General features: G+C 35.8%; 1 protein-coding gene across 1 annotated transcript in view; it reads left to right on the top strand.

Annotated features, from left to right (window-relative positions):
• Nucleotides 1-27,776, top strand: part of Wdr7 (WD repeat domain 7) — a 256,133-nt gene that overhangs the window by 128,814 nt on the left and 99,543 nt on the right. The window contains exon 21 of the mRNA XM_090353041.1: nt 10,046-10,267. Coding sequence (XP_090209167.1) covers nt 10,046-10,267 — 222 coding nt within the window. The remainder of the gene's footprint in view (nt 1-10,045; nt 10,268-27,776) is intronic.

The following is a 27,776-nucleotide window of genomic DNA, read 5'->3' as shown; positions in this document are numbered from 1 at the left end:
CAGCAACTAGGGTGAACACATATTGAAATTTAGGTATGAATTTTATTGGTAAAGGAAGCATCATTTTAAAGTATCCTAGGGATCAAAGCCAAGATTATCTTCCAGTGAATTTTCTATCATGATTAACTGAATTTTACTTGTGCTCTATTTGATGCCAAATAGAAGAGTAAGAGAGATATTTAGGATTTACCTGGATAAAAGATAAAGGAAGCAGTTGATTGTAGCTTTGTGAAGTTGCCTTGTGTTATCCAAACCAGACTAATCATTACATTGAAGTTCTCTTTACTAATCCTTTGTATCCATTATAACTAATAATAATTTGGATTTGTAATAATATTTGGGGACTACTTTTGATAAGATGATACAGAGCTAAACAGTGACCCCAAACGTCTCTTAAGTGCTAATGAGTACTTAACTTGGTAGTCTATACTAATGCTTTAGTGCATGCCGAACAAGTTTAGATGTTAAGCTTTTTAGGAGGAGTGAATGATGGCTAATGATTATTTAATGACAGATCTCTGGACTGAAAGGCATTTAGCACTCAAAGTATACTGCAAAGCCTATTTCTCAAAGCTTCAGACAGGTTTATTTGGTCTTACCTTGAATAGAACAGTGCTGTATTGATTTCATTGGTGTGGATTTAAACACACTATCGGCTTAGAATAGCACTAGTATGCAGTAGAAAATGATTGTCTTAACCCTTAGCTCTTCTTTTATATTGCCTTCTGAGTTTTTAAGATATTTTACATTTATTTCTAATCTTTGGAGCTCAATCTGTAAATTTGGACAATATGTGTGCGTGTACATTTGTGATTCATATTAAGTTACTAGAAGATTAATATAACTAATGTAACTAATTAATGTAACTAAGGTTTAAATTTTTATTTGAATTAGTATTCTTATCATATATTGTATTTGAAGAAACTTTTATTCCATGGACATTGTTGAATTGTTCATACTTTTCTAGATGGCTGATTTTTTTTATCATCCTATTACAATTATTAATTTGGTTTGCGCATAGAAATTTTTTACTCAATATATCATATTATTTTTAGCATGTTTTAATATTCCATATAAATTTCTGTATAAAAGCAATATGATATAGCTACTTCTCATGCTGGATAGCTTATTTTCCTCCATTTGTCATTTTCTAATTATAACTCTTGTTTGCTCAATTATTTTAGGAAAGATTTAAAATTTGCAGCATTAAAAAAACCTAGTAGTCATTCATCTTGGTGGGTTTTCCCAGTATTAACGAGTTTCTATATAACTATACAAGTTTTCTTGGACCTATTAAAAGTTTTATAATTCCATTTTTTACTTGTTCTTGTCTTTTTAATGTCTTATTGGTAGTCCGTTTGTGTAAAAGAATTAGGAGGTATTGTAATTGGCCTATAATTATGTCATTACCACAAACACGTCAGTAGGTAGGACTCACACCATGATTTAGCAAATGGAGTTTTTATGGAGTCAATTTTTTTTATTTTCTTCAATTCTTTAAAAGATGAACTTTGTATTTTCTGTTGGTATATTTAAATGAAGAGCCTTCTCTCTTTCACATATTTGAAAGGATTTTTTTCCTGTAGGTAAATACTGTTTGTTATTTTGCAGAAGTCAAATATATTGTTTAATACACTGGATAGAGTATCTTCTCGTTAGTAAGAGAAAGCAAGTTACATAATGAAAATCTTAACTGCTCATCAAATTCTTTTTTTTTTAATTGTAATTAGTAAAAGGGTTACATGATATTTGCCAGATAGAAGGTGCATTAATTCACATACATTGATACCCTTTCACATGTCTTGGTACCCGTTTCCCTCCCCCCCCACACCCCCCACCCATCTTGGTTTTCCCCCCTTCCCTATCAAATTTCAAATATCCAAATACAAATAAGTTCAATATATCAGATAACAAAGTGAGATACTATACCAATATGAGATAACCAAGGGACAGCAAAGGAGATGAGAGACAACATAGTACATTAAGGACAACAATCATTCATTATATGGCTTTTGTTTCACTATCCTGGAGGTCCTTTCAATTCTGCTCATCAAATTCTTGCATTGATGAATGCAATCTGTGTTGAATTCTTGTGTGGCAGTTTGTAATGCTGAGACCAGTAGTTTTGTACTGGTGTTAATAATACTAAATTTTATCTTCTCTTCATTTTTTTTCTCTTTGTTCTTCCACAAAGTCTCCCAGCAGCTAGTGGAAAAAAAAATAGAGCCATCTTTAATATTTGTCTTAATCCAATATCAATACATAGAATCCAGTATCAATACGTAGGTTGTGGGGTTTTCTTAATATGGAAATTTTGTCTTAAAAATTAGTTAAGGTGGCCGGGAGTTTGGCCTAGTGGTTAAAGTGCTTGCCTCGCATGCATGAAGACCCGGGTTCGATTCCTCGGTACCACATGCATAGAAAAAAGCTGGAAGTGGTGCTGAGGCTCAAGTGGTAGAGCTCTAGCCTTGAGAAAGTCCAAGGACAGTGCTCAGGCCCTGAGCTCAAGCCCAGGACTGGCAAAAAAAAAAAAAAAAATTAGTTAAGGTAAGATCAGGAAGCTTTCTCTTCATAGTTCTTCACAGCTAATGAGTTGAACATTAGGGGGAATTTTACATTCCCATGGAGCAGATATAAATTTTTTAGAATTAGCCATTTAAAAATAGCACAACATCTTCAAAAAAATCCATGTATTAAACATTAAACTTGCCTGTTAGTGTTCATTTCAGGAATGTAAGCAGTAGTAGTGACAGTGATAATAGTTATCCTTACAGTCAATAAGTTAGCTAGCCCACATAGCTGGCTTGCTGATACGTTGGAAGAGCTGGCCTGAAATTCAAGGCCTAGACACTGTCTTGGTTTAACATGTACAAGATCTAAATTAACTAGTAGGAACTAGTTAGGAAGTCATATAGAATAGTTACTTGAAAGAAAATATTAAGGGATTTTTATATTTTACATGCTTATTTGAGAAGCTGTAATAAAACAAACCATATTTATGGACAAAAACTCAGTGAAAAATTGCCAGACTACAATTAGAGTTAACTTGATAGACTCATAGCTGTCATAAAATGAGGAAATACAAAGTAATTTAAAATCATCTTCAATCACATGTCTACATGTAGTTTAAGAAAACCCAAACATGTACAAGGTCAGAAATGAAATACCTGTATTGCAGACTAACGGCACTCCAAACTTGCAATTTCTTCAAGCTCCCTGAATTACTTAGAAATCTTTGGAAAACAAGAATTAGCCACTTTCCAACATACATATTTCTTTACTAGTACCAGATGATTCTGTTGTTTAGGCTGTGTGTAATAGTTTGAGGCAGTGGTTTACTTATTGGTGGCTATATCTTTTAAATATGACTGTGTAGTTTACTTTTGCTTTCTTAATATTTCCTTTAAACACAAAGATGTACATTGCGGATTATTTATACAACTAGTAAGTTAAAATGCAAAGCCATTTTTAACCTTTTAAATTTGCTTCTTTAATTTTTTTTGTTTTGTTTTGGTTTGGTTTGGTTTTTGCCAGCCCTGGAGACTGAACTCGGGGCCTGAGCACTGTCCTTGGTCTTTCCTCAAGGTTAGTGCTCTACTACTTGTGCCACAGCACCAGTTCTGACTTTTCTATATATGTGGTACTGAGGAATCAAACCCAGGTCTTCGTGCATACTAGACAAGCACTCTACCACTAGACCAAACTCCCAGCTCATGATTTTTGTTCTGTTGTTGTTGTTCGTTTGTTTTTGCAATTGTAGAAATTGAACTCAGTGCCTTGTCTGCTAGACTAGCATTCTACCTCTTGAGAAAACTTCTCCAATATTTTATTTCTCATTTAAATTTATATTTACATTTCTTAGAAATTATACTGGGTGATTTCCAAGTTTTGATAACCCACAAGATTCTGACTAAAAAAAGTATTAAAATTTAGATATCTGCTATTTCTGTTTTAATATATCTGTTATTTGTTCATTATAAACATTTGCTTCAGGATTATCAAATATTTTTAATTTTTTAGTGTTATTATAAAGGTGATGTTTACATTTACATGTCAGGTGAAGAATACATTTCTTTTTTTATTTTTTTTGACAAATGTCACCACTTCCCTCACTCTCTTGAATTTTCAAAATTTTACCTGTACATACTGTTATTACAGAATTGTGGCCATTAATTGCATTGCCTTTAATTGTGATTTCCATTATTTCTATTTAACACCTTACAGTGAAAAAAAGTAGAGGAAAAAATAAACATGATATGAGGTCATTAAAAAAACTAGAAACAGTATTTTTATTTAGAAAAATAAAAGCAAGAAATCCCTTCGAAATGTTAATTCACTCTAACCAAACCTTTAATACCTTTAAAACCTTTAAAATTAGTTTTTTAGATGTAACTAGTGTCATTGTTTCATTATTGGGATCAAATGTATAATAATGCCCCAAACTTAAATACTCCAAATTTCTGTAAGTCTACCTCCTCAGAGTTAGCACAGGACCTTATCTCTTTCATCACAGAACAGCTTGTATTACTAAATAAATAGAGATGATTGCCTCAGTGAAAATATTTTTAAGTGAACCTAATAAATGACTTCTTATTTTATGAGTAGAAATGACCTTGGGTGTAACAATTTGGTTTCTCACTGTGCTGTCATGCCTAGGTATACAATCTACACAGAATATATTCTAAATGTCACACAATGTTTTATATATCCTGCTGGATCTTCTACAGAAACACTGTCTATTACCATTATTTTCATGTCAATCTCATTGCAAGCATTTTTTAGCAATAATTTTGAGGCCAACTTACTAGGTTTTCATATTTATATGATTAGACAAGGAGATTATACCACTGGCTTTCTGTAATTTTCTTTCTCCAAGAAAAAGCTAATATTCCTATCATGGATATAATTTGTACTGTTCTTAGATTTTGGTATTTGTCTTACATTCACCTTTGAAAAGCAAATTGAACCAGAACTGAATATTTTCAGAAGTTGCTACATATATGATTTTTGATTATCTGAATGTCTTAGATATGTGGGATTAAACAAAGAAAACTCACTTTTCTCCCAAACAGAGAATGTTTATACTAAAGTTAGAGGTATACTAATTGATGTTTTGACAGAGAATAATGGGAAAATAAGATGATGAATGTCGTGGAAAACTCAAGAACCAGAATACAATCACTAAAGAATAAGACTTTCTGTTAAGAACTTGCAAAATGCAATTTGCCTTCACAGTGTAACATTTCCAGTTGTCAAAATAGCACTCTAAGATATTTTAAACTGGCCAGTTATGTTGCTTTGAACTGACTTAGTAGGAAATGGTGTGACATATCTATCGTATGTGCGTGCATATACAATATATACTTATGTGGAGACATTATTTCAAAAAGGCTTAATCAGCAGCAGCAGAAAGAAATATGCATTTGCAGAACCCCGTGTGTTCCAGCAGGGGGCTATCGTGCATACATACAAATTAATAGCATGTTTGTGCTCTTTGGTTTTCAAGTGAAGCAGCAACTGTAAAAGCCTCCTACATTTGGGGAGCACATTGCATCTGCTCAGTCAATAGGTGTGAGAAAAATACTGGCAGATGTGTCACATTAAGAACATGAACAACCAAAATATTCATAATTCTAGGAGGGACTCTCCCACATTGTCAACATTCTGCTCACGCACCTACATTGGTAGAAATAGGAAAATAACTGGTGAACTGCACGATAAGATTCATTTTTAATATGTTTGTCTTTTCTATAGGACGTAGAAAAGAAAATGAAAAGCAATTGCATTATTTACTTACATTCACAAGAAAAATCCCATATTTAACCATCTGCATTTATACATTCTCTCCAAAATTTATTTGGCATATAAAAATTATAAAGCTGTAAACTATGTCAACAGGTAAAACTAATATGCAATACTCATATAAAAGCACAGTCTAGGAAAAGAATTTAATTATATCACTATACCTATACTTACCTATGTAGGTATAATTCTATATGTATTTATATTGAGAGTTAGCACTTGATTAGCACCATATAGGTTTATTAACTTAGATAGTAACCAGAAGAAAATTTATTTTGATTAAAGTATATATGAAAGACCATTTGAATTCAACTTTTAAAAATCTAAAAAGTTTAAAGTATCTTGATTAGACAATTTCACCATCAGGTAATATTTTACTTCCTATACAGTTTTATACTTGCTTTCTATGGTCAATATCACACTTAAAATATCTTTAGAGTTGGTAAAATAATGATAGATAAAAATCAATTTTTCAGAAAATTATTTTACTGCTCTGAAAATAGAAATATGTTATAGCTCTATGAGTTAACATTTATAGAGCTTCAGTGATATTCAGTGACCATTCTAATTGTGTACTGATGCCACATAGCAAATCATGTGTCCTAATTCATGTCCCCAGGATTGCCAATAAAAACAAGATTCACTTTGCTATATAAATATTCATTTATTATAACCAATCAAAGCCTAATATTAACAAGTTCACTTGGTTACAAATAAAAGGAACTCGTAAAAATCCATAATGGAAATTACCTTCTCCTTAATTATTTTAAATAATCTCTACATGTTGCACTTTCATTTTCTAACATGATGCTAAAGCCCCTTACAAATTATTTGTTTTCTTTGATTTTTTTTCAGAAAGGTACTTGATTTTCTATTTTTAATCAAATATGGTTTTTTACATATTAAAATATGTAACACTATATATCTTAAATGCAAACAGTTGTCACTTTGTTGAATTAATAATTATTTTAAACAGAAAACTGTTTCTTGATTTTCAAAATGGTGTTTTAAGGTGTACTGAAAATTCATGTGAAAATTATAAAATATCACTATCATTATAACACTTAGCTTCTATCATGAGCCAGAAATAGGTCTTTAAAAAATTCTGTCACTAGAGTTATCACTAATTTCTTAAGAAATGTTTTAAATCAAGTGACTTTTGGTTGAGTTCAATCATATTATTAATTTTTAAGATACTGATATACAAGTAAACTACTTTTTAAAGCATTCCAATATTCAACCCTAAACAAAGAGGCTAATTTTTAAAAACAGATTTAGCAGATCTTCAAGTATTTTCTCAGAGTACTAAATTGTTGGTATGTACTTATCTAAGGTTTTAATACTTAATACAATAACAGCACTCTGTCAATATATGGCTAATTGCAGATATAAAGTATCTGCTGGTAGTCCATCTCTCATAAAACCTCCTTTAGCCTTAATTCACATCCATTGATTCCTATTCCAGTTAAAGCTGAGGAACTTAATATGTCTTTTAATCCTTTTATTGTAAGTGAGGATAAAATTAATTTTACCCTAGAACTGCACAAAGCCAATTAACATGATCTTTAGAGTTATTTAGTAAAGTGCTTCAAACTGTTAAATTTATCTTGACCTCTTGGTTGCACTCTCTGACTGCTTTTTAAATGAAGTAATCAATATCTCATAGCCCTTTAAATAGCTTAAATTTCTCAGATATTTTACCTGTGCTCTAGTTAAGCTGTAAGTAAAGTGTTTACTCCTGTTGGTGTAAAGCTAGAGTCAATTATGCTAAATCTAGAGACAATTATGTACTTTTGAGGAACACTGAATGAATTAAATGGTTGCTTTAATAAAATCAAAGCCTCATATTTTGTTAAAAGTAACCTGGTAATGAGGAAATATCATTTCCACACAGAACATGTATCCTGTCGGCAACCTAAAATACAGAAAGAACATTTGTGTCTCTTTCCCATTGCATGGCTGCTATTTTCTACTTGGAGCTGGTTGAAGGTATTAATTTTCTTACTGTGATAGGGTGATCAACCGTCCTGTCAAGAAAATGGATCTCCATGTCACCCTTTAGCATGATTAAATGGAGCTATGGCTCTGTGAAAAAATACCAAATTTTCATGAGACACATGAAAACTGTGGTAAGGTTTACTTTTTGAGAATTGTTTTACTTTTAATATTTCAAAATCTCCCATTTGATTGTCAGTTTATTTGTAGGGAACCATTGCAGCAAATTGCATATTCATGCTGTTATTCAACAGAAAACTCAGGCCAAACTAATAATGTAAAGATGCTTCCAAATTGGAACAATAAAAGAACAAGGAATTGCTTGTAGTTTTGGAATAGTAAAAAGAATATGGATCTGGACCTTGTAGAATTACTAACTAAGCCTTGTCTTTTTTTTTTTTTTTTACTCTATCCTCATTAACAAAGAGCAATCATCTTTTCACATAGGAGTGTTGACAAAAATTCCATACTGTAGAATGTCAGCATTAGCCAGCCAGTGTTATGAGCCTAGACATGTGCCAAACTTTAAATCACACCATACTCCTGACAGCTAATTAAGATTTCATATTTTGGCCACTTAGCAGGGTGCACCTGTTACAATTCTGTTAGATTAGGGCTAAAATTTATAAATGGCTGTTTGAAAGTACATTATTAAAGCTCCCCTAAGTCTTAATTTCTTCCTAAGGAGCTGGATTTGAGACAAGATGGAGGTAATTAAACAAAAGGAACTGAGAGAAAGTGAAGGACCAGGGTTAGAGGCGGAGCTCACCAAGTGCCCCCGTTGTTTAATTTCCTACTGGAAGCAGCCCATGTGTGCTTCTGGGCCCCCTCCCCCTGCATGCAGTGGCCGTTGCGGAGGCTGAACGGCTGGGGTCAATGCCTTGCCTATTGATCAGTATCCCTGCAGTCCCTTGCTCCAGCAGCTGCTTCATTGGCTTCTTTCAGGGCCTGCTTCAGTACATTAGAATAGAAATCCATAACCAGAGCTGTGCTCATCCAAGCAAGGGAAGAAACTAAATTAAATGGTATAAAACAATCTTGGATCAGGAGTTTGTGCCAATTCATCTTGATCTAAGATGTCACACCGGGCTCTCTGTCTGAGCACCTGGGCTAGAGGCAGCCATAGTGAAAATAGATGGAGTTGCGATCATTCATTTGTCAGCTAAGGAGCAAGGCAGCGGTTAGCAATTCCCTTCTGCAGAGGTCAGCTGACAGAACAATCAGTGCAACTGCAGAATAGAGCTTTCCTTTGAACTATTGTTATGGAGCATGCTCTTGCTGAGACATGGGGGAGGGGAGCTTGCTTTGCTTCCTGATTCAAGAATATACTACTTAAAGTATAAAATATGTAGTACTATAATACACTATAATACGCGAATCTGCCTACAGTGGCATTGGGTTCTTACTGTCTTGTGTCTGATCTTGTATATAAATAAAGTTGGTTTTAAATGCACATTACTGCTATTGTAGACTGTCAAACTGTCAAATAACACTTTGTCTAAAATTAAGGTGATTTCAAACACAGAAGCAGTGATCATTGATTTTTTTTTTCTTGGTATGGTTAAGCTTTTACATGTTTGCTTTTTTTTTATTCTTTTTTTCACTTTAGTTACTATTACAGATCACTTATACTATTTTACTTTGTACCAGTAATAGAATAAATTCTGTGATATTTTTTGATTAAGTAGTTGTATAAAGATGTTATGGTTCCATATGTCAGAATATAAAATACAATGCATCTTGATCAGTATCTGCTAATATTTTCATGAACATGTTCTGTCTTTGAAAAAAAGCTAGAAAATTTCAGTGAAATGGGAAAAATGTACACTATGGTATCAGACTGAAAAATATTAGCATTAATTAAATGTTTTAGGATTGTTATAAGAAATGTAATTGATTAAATGCGACTTCTGTAATGATTTTGTGACATTGAAGTAGCATCATTAAGCAGCATATGTAGAATCAGAAATGTACCACACAGAATTTCACAATTGGAAAAATAAGTAAAAACTAAACTTTATTAAAATTACAATATTTTAAAGGATAAATCTGTTCATTGTGGACTCATTTGAGGATATGTATGCTCTACAGAAACTAAGAAACTATATCAATATTTTTTGGTGTGATAGTCAGCATTTCCATTGCTTAGACTCAACTAGATGTTTTTTGCCCTGTCCAGTGATTCTGGTATCCTTGTTGTTGTTGTTGGAAACAAATTTAATTTATATACCTATGTTTTGGTCTTTAGGTTGTTTATCAAGTGTCCCACAAATGAAGAAAATTTCTACATCTTATGAGGAAAGACGGAAACAAGCTACTGCGATCGTTTTGCTGGGCGTTATAGGAGCTGAATTTGGTGCTGAAATTGAACCTCCCAAACTGCTGACCAGACCCCGCAGCTCCAGTCAGATCCCTGAAGGATTTGGCTTGACTAGTGGAGGATCCAACTACTCACTGGCCAGACATACTTGTAAGTTTCTAAAATATTAATCTGTTTGTGTTTTTCTTTTCCAGTACATTGTTGGCCAGCAGAATCTCCGAATATTAAATTCAGTCTATGTTTGAGCTCATCTACAATGCTTGAATGAGATTATAAAGCAGTATAATCTCATTGGAATGTTGCCTTTTGGGTATAGTTACCAAAAATTTGCAGAAAGTTTTTTTTGGAGGGGTTAGGGGTTATGGGGATGGTATGGGTTTTTTATTGTTGCTTTTTGTTTTGTTTTATGCCAGTCCTGGGGCTTGAACCCAAGTCTGTGTGCATGCTAGCCAAGCACTCTACCACTAGGCCAAACTGCTTTTTGTTTTTGTTGTTTTTGTTTTGTCAAGATGCTTGCCAAGGGACTGGGAGATTTGCCTAGCATGCACAAAGACCCCAGTTTGATTCCTTTGTACCAAATGCATAGGAAAAAATAAAGCCGGAAGTGGTGCTGGAGCTCAAGTGGTAGAGCACTAGCCTTGAAGAAAACCCAAGGACAGTGCTCAGGCCCTGAGTTCAATCCCGAGGACTGGCAATAAAAAGGGGGGAAAAAAAAAAGAAAACAAAGATGCTTGCCAAAATTTGTGAAAGTTTTATTTGTTTCAAGTTAAAAGTTTAGAAAGTAATTTCTGAAGGACTACATAACTTGTCCTAAATGTGGTTTGAAAAGTCACAGACAGGTAATATCAAAAGAAAACAGCATAGGTGGAAAATGAAGAATATTAATTATCTTTGCAATTTAAAAATTCCATTGACAATTTTTAAATAATCTCTAAACTGCTAGAATTGGAAGTCAAAGGATTTGTACCACACAGCTGCCTTCAGATCTCTGCTTGGTATGTGCACACAGGTTAGGTTGCTTGGGAATGAAGTCTCTTGGTACTTGAGCACTAGCATTCCTTAGGTCAGAGTGTTCTTACTTTGTTGAAAAATCATTTCTAATGAATTTTGTCATCTTTATAGACCAAACAGTCTTACTGGTTGTACCACAGGCTATTTTTTGTAGAACAAAATGCTGTGTTTAAGCCTTTCCACAAGGGGAAAATGTGCATGTTATCCAGGGAGATCCAGGGATCCAGCAATCTTCCAGGAAGGTCCAGGGTCTTCACTTAACCATTTTGCTATAAAACCCAGTGGCTTTTGCAAGGAAAATCTTCAGTGGACTGGGTACTGCTTCTGTAATTTTTCTTTAAGATGTTTAGCTAAATAAATATATATCAATGATCATTTCTTGATTTCTAGTTGATATTAAGAATCAGAATAAAAATGAACAGTACCACCACAATTAATAAAGCTGTTTCAAGCTCTGTTTTTAAGCTCTTCAGATTCATAATTCTGGCTTTATAAAATCTCTACAATGTAAGTATCTCTATCATCTTTGTTTTACATATAAAGTTAATGGGCTAATCTGATCCAGATGTGTTACTTTGACTTGCTACCTTTAGCAAGTAGTAGTTCTTGTGTCCCAACTAGTTTGTTCATTGCAGAACTCATGGTTTTGATCGCTATTGCTCTCTCTCTGCTAGTCAAAGAGGGCTCTATTACTAACATGTTCTATGACTTTATAATTTGCCTTCTTTTCTAGCTTCTTATTAGATCTTCAAAACAGACTTCATATTGTCTAAAAATGATTCAGCTACTAAGTGATAAAGCCTAAAAACCTGAACTCAAGCCTCTTGTGATCTGAAAGCTTCCTTTCTTTCTAGTTTGTCTTTAGGCATATCTTTTTCCCTCTTCGTTAGAGGTTTCCTGACTACTGGTCTCCAATTCTTATAGCCTGCTTCCCATTTCATAAATTCTTCAATTTCTCTACCTTTAAAACCCCACTCAAACAAATCTTCCCTAGTCTACAAAAAACTCTCAATGAGGCATACCTATCAATGTCCCTCCAGATAGCCCCAAAATTCTTGCACATGGTTTCTTACATTGATGTTTAGCATTTGAATAGTGGAGGTTAATGAAAATGTTATATGATTTTTTTTAAAACTCTGGAGGTTTTCAAACTTCTTTGCGTGCTACATCTAATCTTCTGCACCTTTTTAATGTTGGTAGTCACATCTTTTTAATTGCAAATTTAAATCTTTAATCTCTTTGTAAAAGTTAGAATTCTGAGAGCATTGTGAGTATTAATGTTTAAAATGAAAATTACTGTTTTCCTTTTCAATTCACTAAGTAATATTTGATGTCCATTATCCACTTTAAAGTATATGAACAAAATTTTGGTAATGTGGATAATTCCAAAAATATAATACAAATTAATCTATATAGCAAATAGCTATTAGGTAAATAGACAAATGACTAGGATGAAATCACTTTTTAAAAAACTTTGCTTCCATTTTGAAACTCTTACTTTGTAACCTAGGCAAGCCTCAAACTCTAGATCATCTTCCTGCTAAGTGCTAGGATTACAGGTGTGTGCTGGCATATACATCTCTTTTTATCACTTGACACCCTGCAACTTACCTTTGCTCAAAATTCTGGTATTCATGAATTTGTTCATGGTACATCTTTGAACTATCATAATTTCAGGTATAAGTTATTATTACTGTAGCTAGAAAAAGAAGAAAGGGTTAAGAGAATTAATATGGAAAGAGGATGTTTCAAAGAATACTTGAGAATTTGTAATTAGAATAGAAGGGTCTTCTACCTTTTCACTTTAATAAAGGAGCTATAATTATTTTACTGAGAATAGATGCAGAGATTCTGAGCAATTTATAGCAAGAACTAGTATATCACAGTGATTGATACAGAACCTATTAGAGTCAGCTTAAATGTTTAAAGCATTCTTGACATTTTCTACCTTTCTTATGCTTCCCCTGTTTTATTGAGTATAAAATATTTTGAGGTAATCATGGATTTGTAATTACTCCATTTCTTTCTCAGTGGTCTTAAATTCATTGGTGGTAATTTTGCCTACTACAAGGATTTTCAAGACTTTTTTTTACTTTAATAATGTTGGAATACTGATTAAATTATTTTACTTTGATAATGTTGGTGTCCTGGTTACATTTAAAATTACCAATTTAAGTCTTGCTCTCTTGAATGGAATCAGCCAGGTGCTTACCTGTTTCTATGTTTTACTTTGTTATTTATGGTCAGTCATGCTTATTAAAATATTATAATGCCAAACTTCCAAACACTATTATATGTATTTCCATGTTGACGTGGCATTTAGAATGCAATGGTGCCATTAAATATTTACTTGTTGATACTTTATGTGATCAGATAATAATTATTACCTTCATTTTTAAATAAGGCCATTAAGATACAGTATTTGATGAACTTTAATTGCCAATGTAGTTAGATGTGTAGATAATGACTTTTAATCTTCCTTACAGGCCATTCTGTGAAAACGTACATGGGAGTCAAACTCTTGTTATCCATATTAATGGAAGAAAATGAGTAATTGATGCATGTAATTCAAACCTTGCTTTGTTTTGTAATATATTTTATACATATATTTATATCTAGATTGTTGTTTTTGGGAAATTGCAGTTTGTACATATTGAAATAACATTGAAAACAAAGCTAAAGGATTCTGAAGTTGGTAAAAGGTCTGAAGTTACCCTGTTACCTTGTACCCTGTCTTCTATGAAATAAGTAATGGGGCTGTTTTGATGCCTAAGCCCTTTTCTGTCCTGATAGTCTGTTTCTGGAATGCAATAAAAAAAATTCCAGAAAGTTCATCTTCTTTAGCTCCTTCACATCTCCGCTCTGTGTAGATGTAGAAACTGTCTTGTTTTATATCAAAAGAATTCATTTTTATTGTAATCCACCATGAGGCATTACTATTAGCCCATTTTAAAAGGCTACTAATAGTATTACCTTGTGGGTTCTTCGGTTTGGGTTTTTTTTTCCCCAGTTTTTCTGTCCATTTTATAATTATAGAACTATGCTGGCACATCCTTTGTAAATTCCATTTTGATCTCTCATTAGCTTTTGGACTTTGGGCAAGTGTCATAAGTCATTTCCCTAGGCGGCAGACTCTGAGACAGATTTGTGGTGCATGAGTGTTCCTGGGATCAATAGCTTGAGGAAAATAAAAGGAGGATTGGACAAAGGAGTTTCATTCCATAGAAAGCCTAAGCTGATGTTAGGAAACTCTGGCACTGTGATGACTCATCCTAATTTGGGGCCTAGGGCTCAATTTTTAATATTCAATCCACTGTTAAAGGCTACTCTGAGAAGGGACTGTGACCTCAGATAACCAGCTTTCCTCCTCTGGCGCAAAACCCCACAGAGACCCTCAGCTAAAACTTACTTCAACAGTTCACCCACATCCACCTGTGGTTGAGGAGGATTCTCAGAAGCAGGATTATGGACAGCCTCCCGCCCTGTCGCTGCAGCATACTGTCTGTCATCTTATGCATAGCCCAACAGAAATGGACAAAGGAAAAACCTTCCACTTTAAATTCCCAACCTGATAAACATCTCTTGCCACTATCAAGACAGACATACCCACAACTAACATGTTATGAAGCACACTAGTGATAGCTTGCTGTGCATTCTGCCGTGCACATTGCATGTTTAATCCTATCTAGTATCGTTCTGTTACATAAGTACGGTAACATTCCTATGTGTCACCACATGAGGTATATGAAGCTTTGTCTAGCACCACCAAGCATACTAAAGTATAGTGAAAGTGGATTAAAGCTTTTAGACAATAGAGGTCAGAGGTGAAATAATTACAATCACAGTACCAAAAAGTGCCAGGTTTGCCAGGTGCCAGTGGCTCATACCTATCATTATAGTTACTCATGATGTTAAGACTTGGAACATTGAAATTCAAAGCCAGCCTGGGCAGAAAAGTCTGGAAGACTTCATCTCCAGTGAACCAGCAAAGTTCTGTGCTGATGACATGGCTTAAGTGACAGAGTGCCAGCCATGAGCAAGGAGGCTGAGTGAATGCATGAGGCCCTGAATTAGCCCTAATACAGGCACATGGGTGTACACACACAGAAACACACACAAGTGCCAGGCTTCTGCTTGGACACCTTTGTTCTCATTTTAAAGCAGCTTTTTTTTTTCTATTTCATATAGCCCCTTGTGTTAGAGACAAGCAGCACTGGGAAGTGCTGCTACGGAAAGGGAGATCAGTAAGTGTGAGGCTTTCTGTAGTTCTCAACATGTTTTCAGTCTTTCATTGGCACTGTAGAAACAAAAACCCACACAAAAAATCCACATCTCTGTGCTTTGGAAAGGCTTTCAAGTCTCATGCGAAACACGTAGATTACAGAAAATGACTTTTTTTTTTTCCCTCACGGAGTATCTTTAGAAATACTGCACTGCTTGCCAAGGTGCATGATCTCACTGCTATTGCATGGGAGTGCTGCTGTGTGCATTTGTGCGTTTGTCCTGGGAAAGGGAATACAGTCTCTATGAAGTTCTCAAAAGAAAGTCATGAAAATAAAAATGGACAGGAACTGTTGTAAGAGCTCATCAAATAATACGTATTATATTATTAATATTATCTTATTATATTTTATCATTATAATTCTTTTTTTTTTTCCAGTCCTGGGCTTGAGCTCAGGGCCTGAGCACTGTCCTTGGACTTTCTCAAGGCTAGAGCTCTACCACTTGAGCCTCAGCACCACTTCTGGCTTTTTTTTTCTATGTATGTGGTACCGAGGAATTGAACCCGGGTCTTCGTGCATGCTAGGCAAGCACTCTACCACTAGGCCAAACTCCCAGCCCCTCTTTTTTTTTTTTTTTTTTTTTTTTCTTTTGCCAGCCATACGGCTTGGACTGAGGGCCTGGGCACTATCTCTGAGCTTCTTTTGTTCAAGGCTAGCGCTTAACCACTCAAGCCACAATGCCGCTTCCAGCTTTTTCTGTTTATATGGCACTGAGAAGTCAAAACCAGAGCTTCATGCATGCTATACAAGCACTACCACTGAGCCACATTCCCAACCCCTGTTATAATAATTCTTAAAGCAAATGTGGACTTATATTCTTGCTGATTTAGCTATTATACCACTAAATAAGAGCAGCATTTAGGTGCTACCTAAAGATATTTTAATTTTATGAACCTGCTTGGAGTTTTATATTGTTAAGCAGTTATCTGTAATTTTGTTTTGTGAAAATAATTCTCCAGATAATCCTTGTGCTTTCTACCTAAATATTTTATTGAATGAATATGTTGCATAGTGATTGGTTTTATAATGATCTTTTCCCTTGAAGATAGGTAAAGTAGAAGAAAGTTAACCCAATTCTTAAATAAATTTGTATATTTCTCTGTGAGTGGGGTTTGTGAGATGGAACCCAGGACTTTGACTCTACTAAGCAACTGCTCTAGAACGGAGTTTCACCTATAGACCCACATTTTTAATTGATTTGCTTTGTTATGATAGAGGTGATATACTGCGGGATTACAATTACATTAGGTAAGTAATGAATGCATTTCCTTTTTTTTTTTTTTTGCCAGTCCTGGGCTTGAGCTCAGGGCCTGAGCACTGTTCTTGGACTTTCTCAAGGCTAGAGCTCTACCACTTGAGCCTCAGCATCACTTCTGGCATTTTCTATGTATGTAGTACCGAGGAATTGAACCCGGGTCTTCATGCATGCTAGGCAAGCACTCTACCACTAGGCCAAACTCCCGGCCTACATTACCTTTTGTGCAGTGTGTTCTGTCTCCTCATTTTCTCCCAGTCCCTCCCTCCTTTCTTTTTTTTTTGCCAGTCCTGGGCTTGAGCTCAAGGCCTGAGCACTGTCCTTGGACTTTCTCAAGGCTAGGGCTCTACCACTTGAGCCTCAGCACCACTTCGGGCTTTTTTCTATGTATGTGCTACCAAGGATTTGAACCTGGGTCTTCATGCATGCTAGGGAAACACTTTAACCACTAGGCCAAACTCCCGACCCCTTCCCTCCTTTCTCTACCCATGAGTTGTATACTTTACTTTTCACCAATGTCCAGTGAGTTCCACTGCTGTAGTTTTTTCCCCTCTTTCTCTCAAGTTCTGTACCTTCTACCAACCCTTTTGAAGATATACACTTGAGTACACCATACATAAGGAAAGAAATAAAAACTAAGAGCTAAAAAAATAAAAAATAATAAAAAGAAAAGGTCTCTTGTTTACATATCCTGAAGTTTGTTTCAATATATATACATTGTTTAATATAAATATAAAGAGGCACTTAGGCATTATGTCTCTGTGTTTCTCTTCTAAGAGTATCCTCTTTTTGTCTCACTGTATGTGAATATCTAGAATCCTGTATAATTTATCATATCCCCGTTTATTTTAGATCTAATTTCCACACATCAGAGAGAACATCTGCCTTTTTTCTCTCTGAGCTTGGCTTACATCTCTTAACATGATTTGTTCTAGTTCCATCCATTTCCATGAAAACGACATTATTCTTTCTAATGGCTGTGTATAATCCCATCTATGGTGGGACATCTGGGCTGTTTCCAAATCTTGGCTACTCTAGTGTAGATGTGCAGGTGTCTTTATCATATCCTGACTTGCAATGCTCAGGGTACATCTCAAGTATTTTAACAGTGAGATTAGGACAAAGTCAATGAACTGAAGTGGATAACTAAACTAGTCATAGTTTCAAGCTGGGGTCGGGGGAAAGCATCCATAACAAGGATTTACCTGGCAAAAGAATGGATATTTTGCCATGTAGTCATTAGTTCATGTTGCTGAGTTGCTGCCCTAGCCCTAGAGATTGCATTTTTATCTTTGTCACCACAGGTTTCCAGCTTGGCCTTTCTGGGACAGGAAGTAATTGGACTTTCTACCTGGCTTCTTTCTCTACTCCTAATTTGTTCTTTCTTCCTCTTAGCACACTAACTCAGCTTTCCATCTTCTCTGCCTGCACTCTCATTTGTGATTTTACCTTTGAATGTCACCCCACCTAAAGATGCCACTTGTCTTGTCTCATCATGATATCTCTGAATTCAGCCAGTGAGTGGTCACACGACTAAGGCTATGTGCACAGTGTTTGAAAAACCTGAGCCATACGTGGAGTTTCTATTTAGAAAGATGGAGTGAGGTTCAGGTGTTTATACTGTTTGTTTGTTTGGTCATTTCTGTTTTGTTTTCTGTTTTGTGTTGGTGATTGAATCCAAGATTTCACACACACAAGGCAAGTGTTCTCCCACTTGTGCTATGCCTTCAGCCCTTCTGTTTGTATTTTATTTTTTGAGACATAGTCTTGACACTACACACTACCTTATTGCCCAGACTGACATGGAACTCATTAACTTCCTGGTTCAACCTCTTCAGTGCTGGAATTGCAGGCTTATACCAACAGACCCTGCTATTTGTGTCATTTTGTTAAATCGCCTATGTAATTTTAATGTATAGCCAGAATAGATCAGTATAATATGGAAACTTTTACAGTTATTTTAAATTGAGCCTTTTATGATTATTCTGATCATTTAATTACTTTAATGCACAAACTGTCCATTTTTGTCAAATTTTCAAGGGAACAGATGATGGAAACTCATCAGAATGAATAAATGACATTTACACTGCTCGCAGAGCTAATTCTTTACGTAATTTACCTTTTTTATTGCAACATCATTATATTTGAGCCAGATTGTTTGGTTTGAATCTTGGCACACCACTTAGTATCAGAGGCACTTTAAATACTTTGTGGCTCTGTTTTGTCATCTAGGAAATAGGGATGATAATAATAGTATCTATCTCACATAGTTATTGTAAGGATTAAGTAACCAGTATAGGTAAAGCACTTAGAAAATGACCTGACAAATAAGTACTTTTGAAATGTTAGCCATTACATTATTTTTATTCTTATAAATGTTTGTAGAAAATTAAGGAGAGGAAATTACTCTTTAAGAATGTGTACTGACTACTTCTTAAAATCTTCCTAAGCAACAAGGGAATAGGTTTTACTGTCAATACATATATATATATATATATATATATGCACACACATACAACTTTACTTATACCAAGAAACGTAAGTCACTTCCTTAAATTTTTCTGTCCTGTAAGATACTTGAATCCAGATTGTTTTTCCCTAATGCTCATGATGCCAACCACATACTAACTGCCAGTATTTGTAGTAGGGTTTCATTCTCTATAAGATGTACATTTTCATTTAGCCATGTTAATATATATATATATATATATATATATATTTAACTGAATCCTTTTTTTCCCACCCCATGGGTCATGGGACTTGAACTCTATCCCTGAGCTCTGTAGCCCAAGGCTACCTACCACCCTACCCCTTGAGTTACGGCGCCACTTCTGGTTTTCTAGTGGTTAATTGGAAATCAGAGTCTCACGGTCTTTAGTGCCTAAGCTGACTTTGAACTGGGATCCACAGATCTTAGCCTCCTGAGCAGCTAGGATTACAGGTGTGAGTTACCATGCCCAGCATTGAACACTTTTTTAAACTTAGTGTTTATGTTTTATTTCTCTTTAGATGAATTTCTATTTATCTATTATCTTCTTTTCCATTTTAGCCATGTAAACTCAAATGAAATGGAATTTTTGACTCATTTTGGTTTTACTCATGTATAATATATATGGTCATTTTTAACTGCATTCTGACAATTGTACTACAGACCCTGTCTTGATGATGTACTCTTATCCTTTGTCTCCAAAAATACTTTTAATTTGTTCTCATTTTTTCTCAATTTGATACATTTTATTGGATTTAGGGTCACCTTCCATAAAACAAGAAGCTAGACAAGGTTAATTGTAAGGTCACTTTCATATAAAATTATAATGTTCTGGGCCGGGAGTTTGGCCTAGTGGTAGAGTGTTTGCCTAGCATGCATGAAGACCCGGGTTCGAATCCTCGGTACCACATACAGAGAAAAAAGCTGGAAGGGGCGCTGAGGCTCAAGTGGTAGAGCTCTAGCCTTGAGAAAGTCCAAGGACAGTGCTCAGGCCCTGAGCTCAAGCCCAGGACTGGTGGGAAAAAAATTATAGTATTCTGTGAAATTATTATGACATATTGTTATCCTAACTGGGAAGTGCCACTTGAACACACCTGTCCTATTTTGGTTGTTGTTTTATCTACTACTGTATGTTTCACAGTACACAACTGTGCTATGTATTTGAAGCCAAGCAGCGTTTTTTTGTTGGTATTCGTTTGTTTTTCGGTCCTGGGGCTTGAACTCTGGGCCTAGGCATTGTCCCTGAGCTCTTCAACTCAAGGCTAAAAGCTATCTCCCTTCCTGAATCCAAGTGGGTTTTTTTTTTTTTTTGCAGTTTCATGGGGCTAGACCTCTGGGCCTGGGCCCTGTCCCTAAGCTGTTCAGCTCAAGGCTATTGCCCTACCCGTGGAGCCACAACCTCACTTCCCGGTTTCTAGTGGTTAATTGGAGATAAAGAGTCTCAGGTTGTTTAGTGCCGGGCTGGCTTTGAATCGTGATTCTCAGATCTTAGCCTCCTGAGTAGTGAGGATTCAGGTATGAGCCACCTCGCCCGACTAAAGCTGAGCATTTTTAAAGCATGTTCCTATTTATGTTCTCCTGCATATCTTGTACCAGCTCACAAAGCAATAACCTTTTCTGCATTAACTCATTCTACAAACAGCGTTTGTAGCGTTATAGATTTGGATTATGTGGAATATATTTGTACCGTAAACTACAAATGAGCAAACCATGGTCATGTATGAAACTTGGCCCTCAGCCTATTTTTATAAATAAAGTTTTACTGGAATACAGCCATATCCACTTGTTTTATATATTGCCTTTGGCTATTCCTTCTACAATAGCAGAGTCAAATAGGTTTAATTGAATTTATATGGCCTTCAGAGTAAAAAAAAAATTATTACCTTGCTATTTAAAAAACTAAACAGGGCCGGGAATTTGGCCCAGTGGTAAGAGTGCTTACCTAGCATGCACAAAGACCCGGGTTCGATTTCTCCATACCACACACATAGAAAAAAGCTGGAAGTGGTACTCTGGCTCAAGTGGTAGAGTTTTAGCCTTGAGAAAGCCCAAGGTCAGGCCCTGAGTTCAGTCCCCACAACTGGTAAAAATAAATAAATAAATATAAAAAACTAAACAAAAACCTACAAATACTAATCCCTGCTGCGTATGATTTCAGAATGTTGTTAATAGTACTTTCTTTGCATTTAACTTACATAATGAATATCTCAGAATCAAATATGGTGTTCATGATAAGTTTGAGAACTATATCCTTAGAGACTTTATAACAAATTTTTAGTTTACAATGGGATACATCGTTAGTATGAGACTCTGCAAACCATCTCATATGTAAACTAGCTATTTTAATTCAGTTTTTAGTTTTCATGATTGCTTACCAGATTGCTTCAGTAGCAGATTTAATGACAAACTTTACTGTTGTATTGGCATAGTAATAACTTTTTTTCCTACATGGGGCATTCTTTTCTCATTTTTAATTGACTTTGTCTATTAACTAACTTGGTCATACTGCTGTACAGTTACTTCATAACATAAACTTAATAACCTATTTTTCTAGGGTCTGTACAGGTAGTATTTAAGTTTCTGTTGGTTCATACAATTTTATTACCAGGAAGGGACCATGGCGGCCATCCAGTCTAACCTCCTCAGCAGTTGTAGAACTTTTGATGGTTCTCTTAGAAGCCTTTGGTAAGAAGTGAACAGATAGATTTTGTGAACATCTTTGTAGGTTCCCTGCTGGGTCCTTAGAAAACACAATTTCCCAGACTGGTGCATGGTAGGGGCTTGAGTCTATTTATTTCTTTACACTTTGGCCCACATAGACAAACAGTAAGTCCTTCAGACTTCTTGGTGCTTCCCAATTCATCTGGGCACGGCCAGAGCCCAAGTCCACTAGAAGACTTGAATGCTTGAATGAAATCAATAAGTGTAGAGCTCTTTCTTTATACCTTCAGTTTGAAAATTATGTTCTACAGAGCCCTAGGGTTCCATAGAAATGGCTCAGTGGCTGTCTGGACTCAACACTAATTCAAACGCAGCAGACCTGATTTCTTTTTTTTTTAAATTGGAGTTTGGCATCACATTGTATTTCAAAAAGAATTTTTCTCAAACAGGGAAAGATTTTAAGAATCTGTAAAACAAATTATGCATTCTTTTAAAAACTTTTTTCTCTGCTGTGGGCTTCTATGTCTCATGTCTTATGTCTCACCTTCTTTTCTTTTTTTTTTTTTTTGCCAGCCCTGGAGCTTGAACTCAGGGCCTGAGCACTGTCCTTGGACCTTTTCCTCAAGGCTAGCACTCTGCCACTTGAGTCACAGCACCTTTTCTGGCTTTTTCTATGCATGTGGTACCAAGGAATCGAACCCAGGTCTTTGTGCATGCTAGGCAAGTACTCTACCATTAGGCCAAACTCCCGGCCCACCACCTTCTTTTTTCTTCTAGTTTTTTAGGCGTATTCCTTACTCTGGTATTCTACCAGAAGATCTTATTGAATTGATCTTGAAAATATGTCTAAAATTCAGCTGTTTCTCACCATCTTTATAGTTATCTGTAATGATTGGTCACTTTCTTATCTAGCTTCTTGACAAGCATTCCCATGATTCAGTGTGTAATAATAAAAATGTCAGTCTACATCCGGTCTTAAAAATATAAAATACCTAGGTATGGACCTGACAAACATAGTAGAAAAATAACTGAAATATTGCTGAGATTTTTTTAAAAACCTAAAATAATAGGAAGAATCAATCTTTTACAGACAGTGGTGTATAATACCATAAAGATAGCAATTTTCATGAATTTTTCTAAGGATTCAGCCATTCAAGCAAAATGTCACTTGGCTCTTTATAGGTATTATTTTGGCTACTAAAAATCATTAGGTGTGTGAATGAAACTTAATGTAGGCATTTTAGTAGATTATTCACTATCTGAAATTTCATCATGTCATCATAATCGTACATTAAGTTGGGCTGAGCACTTTGGAGAACTCTGTGAGAATTATACTACTTTACCATCTTGTTGGGAAGGACATAGAATCTTGTGGAAGAATATAAAGGAATATTAAAAAAAAAAAAGATAGGGCCAGGAGTTTGGCCTAGTGGTAGAGTGCTTGCTAGTACCCACGGAAGACCCGGGTTCGATTCCTCAGTACCACATACATAGAAAAGCTGGAAGTGGTGCTGGAGCTCAAGTGGTAGAGCGCTAGCTTTGAGGAAAGCCCAAGGACAGTGCTCAGTCTCTGAGTTCATGCCCCAGGACTGGCAAAATAATAATAGTAATAATAATAATAATAATAATAGTCACCTAGAGTAGTAAAAGAAATTACTTTGAGATTGTTATAGAAACCTGAAAATTCTTAAAGGGAGGCAGGAAGAAAGGAGATGTAGGCTGTGCTGCGGTCCTTGTTCCTGGTTGAGTGGGAGCTGGAGCTGCGCAGCAACCCCCCAGTTTTGCTGGAACACACAGGGCTTCAAGGGGCTTTGGGAGCACCGCCATTCCTCTTGTGTTGGGCCAGTCCAGCATTGGTGGAAGGGAGGCACTGGTGCACCCAGAAGGTCAGTCCATGAGCTCTCTGTTCAGATCTCACCAGTGGACCCACCAAGGGCTTCTTTAGAGAGTCTAACTCCAGTAGACACAGAGTAGAAGTGGAAATAATTTATTGTTGTAATTCTAAAATATTGTCTCATGCTTCTATGTCACTACAGTTTCATTTGACTGCCTCATTCTTAATAAGGCTGATGGTGTTATCCTTAAACGTTTTTAAATTGAGTCATTATAATGTTATGGTCGAAGTTTTGGAAGGATGAGAAAGAAATTTTCTCTCCCCACCCCTTTCTGAGAAGTAACCTTGTTATGCCTAAATAGATCTCGATGCAATGTAATCATGTAACTGCTTAAAGAAGTGAGTTTAAGACCAAAAGAATTAATCCAGGCATCGAAACTAAATAAATGAATTCTGCCTGTATATGCTAAGTTCTGCTCACCCCCATTTTATGCTTACAGATAAATAAATGATAGTTGACAACTTTGCCCCAAGATTTGCATTTCAGTGACTACTAATGCCCCCTTACTTACCTACTGCTTCAGAGGAGTGTTAATGATGAAAAGTAATAAATGACTGATTGACAAGATCAGATCTTTGATTATAATGTACAGTAGATATGCAAATTCTTATATTTAGTTTTTATTTTCCTTTTAATTGCTATGGATTTCTGGGCTTGCTATTAGGTACTTCATCAGACTGAAGAAATGGTTCCTACAATCTCTTATCCTCAGTCCCAGTGGACATTACAATGTATTTTCTCCAAAATAGAAAAGGCAGTCTAGCTCCATTATATGTTGTAAAATGTTGCAGTGCCATCCATTTTAGGTGTGGTTGTCAGTTCACCAGGACAACATTCTGAGAGTTTAGAAAGGATAAAAATGGCAAGCCAGAGGATTTACTAGTGTTTTCTGTTGACTGCCTTAAAGGGAGAGTACTATTGGCAGGTGGAGAATTCTTCAGACTTTTAAGCACTGGAAAAAGGTTTCAGGCCAGATGAAGATAATGTATTAAGCCCATGCTCATTTAAAATTCTACTTTGACTGACTGACCGTCACATTATAGAACAGTCTGCTCAGAATGTCTCCACAGCTGCTTCTGTGACCTCCCTTTGCCTTGGGCAGCAGTTAGTTGGCTTGAGTAGAGCAGGCTACTCTGCTTCTGGGAAGAGCAGTGTTCTGGGCAATAGCACAAATCCTAAAATATTGATATGGCCACTCCTCAAGTATAGCAGTATTACAGAATTGTACCAAGTATGCCATTCAAGCTATTTTCATTGCCCAGAAATCACATTGCTGAACCTGTATGTTGTCAATCAAATATATTTTGGTAACTAGTAGGGATTGACTTTGTGGACATTTATGTAGTAGATATTGTATAACCATATAGGATGCTTACTTAAAACTGTGCTATTTAGGGATAGGGACATGGCTTACAGGGCCATGAGCTCAAATCTCAGTACTACGGTTCAAAAAGATGTTTTCAAAATTCTGAGCAATGCTAGATGCTGGTGGCTTATGGCTGTCATCTGAGCTACTCAGAAGGCTGAGATTTGAGGATCTTGATTCAAAGCAAGCCTGGGTAGCTGGCTAACTATCAACCCATCAACCAACAAACCAACAACAGCAATCAAATAAACCAAACAAGAAGTAGAGATGTGGCTCAAGTGGTAGAACAACATTAGCCTTAATCAAAAATCTTAGGAACAGTACTCATGCCCTCAGTTTAACTCACAGGTCTGGCATCCCCCCCAAAAAATTGCTGAGCAAATCAGGAGTTGATGGCTGTAACCCTAGCTACCCAGGAGCCTAAGCTCTGAAGATGGTTCAAAGCCACCTGGGCAGGAAAATCTATGAGACTCTTATCTCCAATAAACTACTACACACGCACGCGTGCGCGTGCGCACATACACACACACACAGAGAAAGAGAGAGAGAGAGAGAGAGAGAGAGAGAGAGAGAGAGAGAGAGAGAGAGAGAGAGAGAGCGCACCAGAAATCGATCTGTGGCTAAAGTGGTGTAGATCACTGGCCATGAGCAAAAATGCTCAGGGACAATGCACATCCCCTGAGTTCAAGCCACAGGACTGGCATAATATACACACAATATACAAATGCCGAGCAAAGAAAATTACAGTGCTTCTTCCTTCTCATTTCCCTTAAATCATGTATGGAAAGCCACCAAGTGTTCACAGATGCAGGCTCCCTATGATTATTCTCTTTGAATGCATGTGGTGTGGATGCAGTGGTGTTAAGGACTGTGATGCATTATGTATTAGCTTGTGCCATATGAAACTGACGTTTCGAAAGTAAAAGATGGCTGAGAAGTGGCAATTTCACATGGCTCAACTTAACAGTATCAGCTGTGCTAGGATTTGGAAGCATACCAAGTCATTAAAGCAAATTATTCAAGGCAGATTTCAGATTAACAGCGGTACAAAAGACAGACAGAAATAATGGTAAGGGAAGTAAAGGCTAATGAGTGATCTGTGACTCAGTTCACACTTGGGCTGCCTGTGTGAGGTGTGATCACTGTATTGACAGAAATATTTTGGTCAACAGATTTTTCACTCTGAACAATGTTCTTTATGCTCAGATTACATAAATCCTTGCCATTTAAGTGTTGCAAAATTGCTTATGTGGTTGCCTTTCTGACATCCCAGATATCAGAGTTTTATCTATGAACTCTACCTTTCTCACTTTTAAATATCAAAATGATTGTTTCTTAGTAGAGATGTGTGTCCATGCCTTAAGTGGCAGTGACTTTCTTTAGTCTTATACTTAATGACAACCCTACCTAACTTTAGAGAAATGTTTTATTGGACGACCTTTATATTCTGATATTCTCTAAATATGGTACTTAATTGAAGTCAGAATCTGATTACTGAAACTATTATTAGTTTGACATTATTTTTTTCTTTAATATATTTTTATTGTAATTAATAGAAGTGTTACATTATATTTGCCAGATAGAAGGTACATTACTTCACAAACATTGCTACCCTTTCTCATGTTTTTGTCCCCATTTCTCTCCCCCCACTCCTTCCTCTCCTCTTCTTTTCCCCCCTTCCCTATCCTATTTCAAATAAACAAATAAACATGTATACATTATACCAGATAACAAGATACTGAAACAATATAAGGTAACCAAGGGACATCGAACAAGATGAGAAATAATGTAGTACATTAAGAAAAATAATCACACATTATATGGCTCCTCTTTCCACATCCTGGAGGTCCTTTCATGTAACCTCATCCTGTATGGCCTTATGTATCTAAGTTTTGCCCTATTGTAAATCTCTGCTAGGAGAGTCCATGGTTTATACTAATTATGACAAATGAGGGAAACTACTGAGCCTATCTATGTTCCTTTGAGTCTGGCTTACTTCACTTGATATGATTTTTTCAAGTCTTTCCATTTCTTTACAAATGGGATGATGTCTTCTTTCTGATGGCAGCATAGAATTCCATTGTGTATAAATACCATATCTGGTTGATTCAGTCATCAACTGAGGAGCATCTGGGTTGGTTCCATATCTTTGCTATGGTAAATAGTGCTGCAATGAACATCGCTGTGCTAGTGGATTTAGTATGTCCTTGTTTCTGGACAATTGGGTAAATGCCAAGTAGCAGAATTGCTTGGTCATAGGGGAGCTCTATGTTTAGTCTTTTGAGGAACCGCCATATTGCTTTCCATAGTGGTTGATTTCGTGATAATGGCCATTCTAACTGGAGTGAGGTGGAGTCTCAGAGTTGTTTTGATTGGCATTTCTTTTATAGCCAGAGATGTCGAGCATTTCGTCATGTGTCTATATAGGCCATTCTTATTTCTTCTTTAGAGAAGACTCTAAGTCTTTGGCCCATCTTTTGATGGGATGGTTGTTTCTTTGGAGAGTAGTTTTGGAGTGATTCAATTTTTTGAGCTGTTGATATATTTTAGAGATGAGGCCTTTGAAGTTTGACGTTATTTTAAATAAAATTTTCTTGTGGTAAAATATACATACTTGTTTATTTGAGAATCAAGCTGCCTATAGGGGATAGCCATTAATAAAGAAGTAGCAATTGCTATATTTCTTTTTCATTTTCAATG

This window comes from Megascapheus bottae, chromosome 19 (genome assembly GCF_031878675.1).
Source record: "Megascapheus bottae isolate mThoBot1 chromosome 19, mThoBot2.hap1, whole genome shotgun sequence".
Taxonomy (NCBI): Eukaryota; Metazoa; Chordata; class Mammalia; order Rodentia; family Geomyidae; genus Megascapheus; species Megascapheus bottae.
Note: the sequence above shows the minus strand (reverse complement) of the source record. Positions and strands in the feature narration are given on the sequence as shown.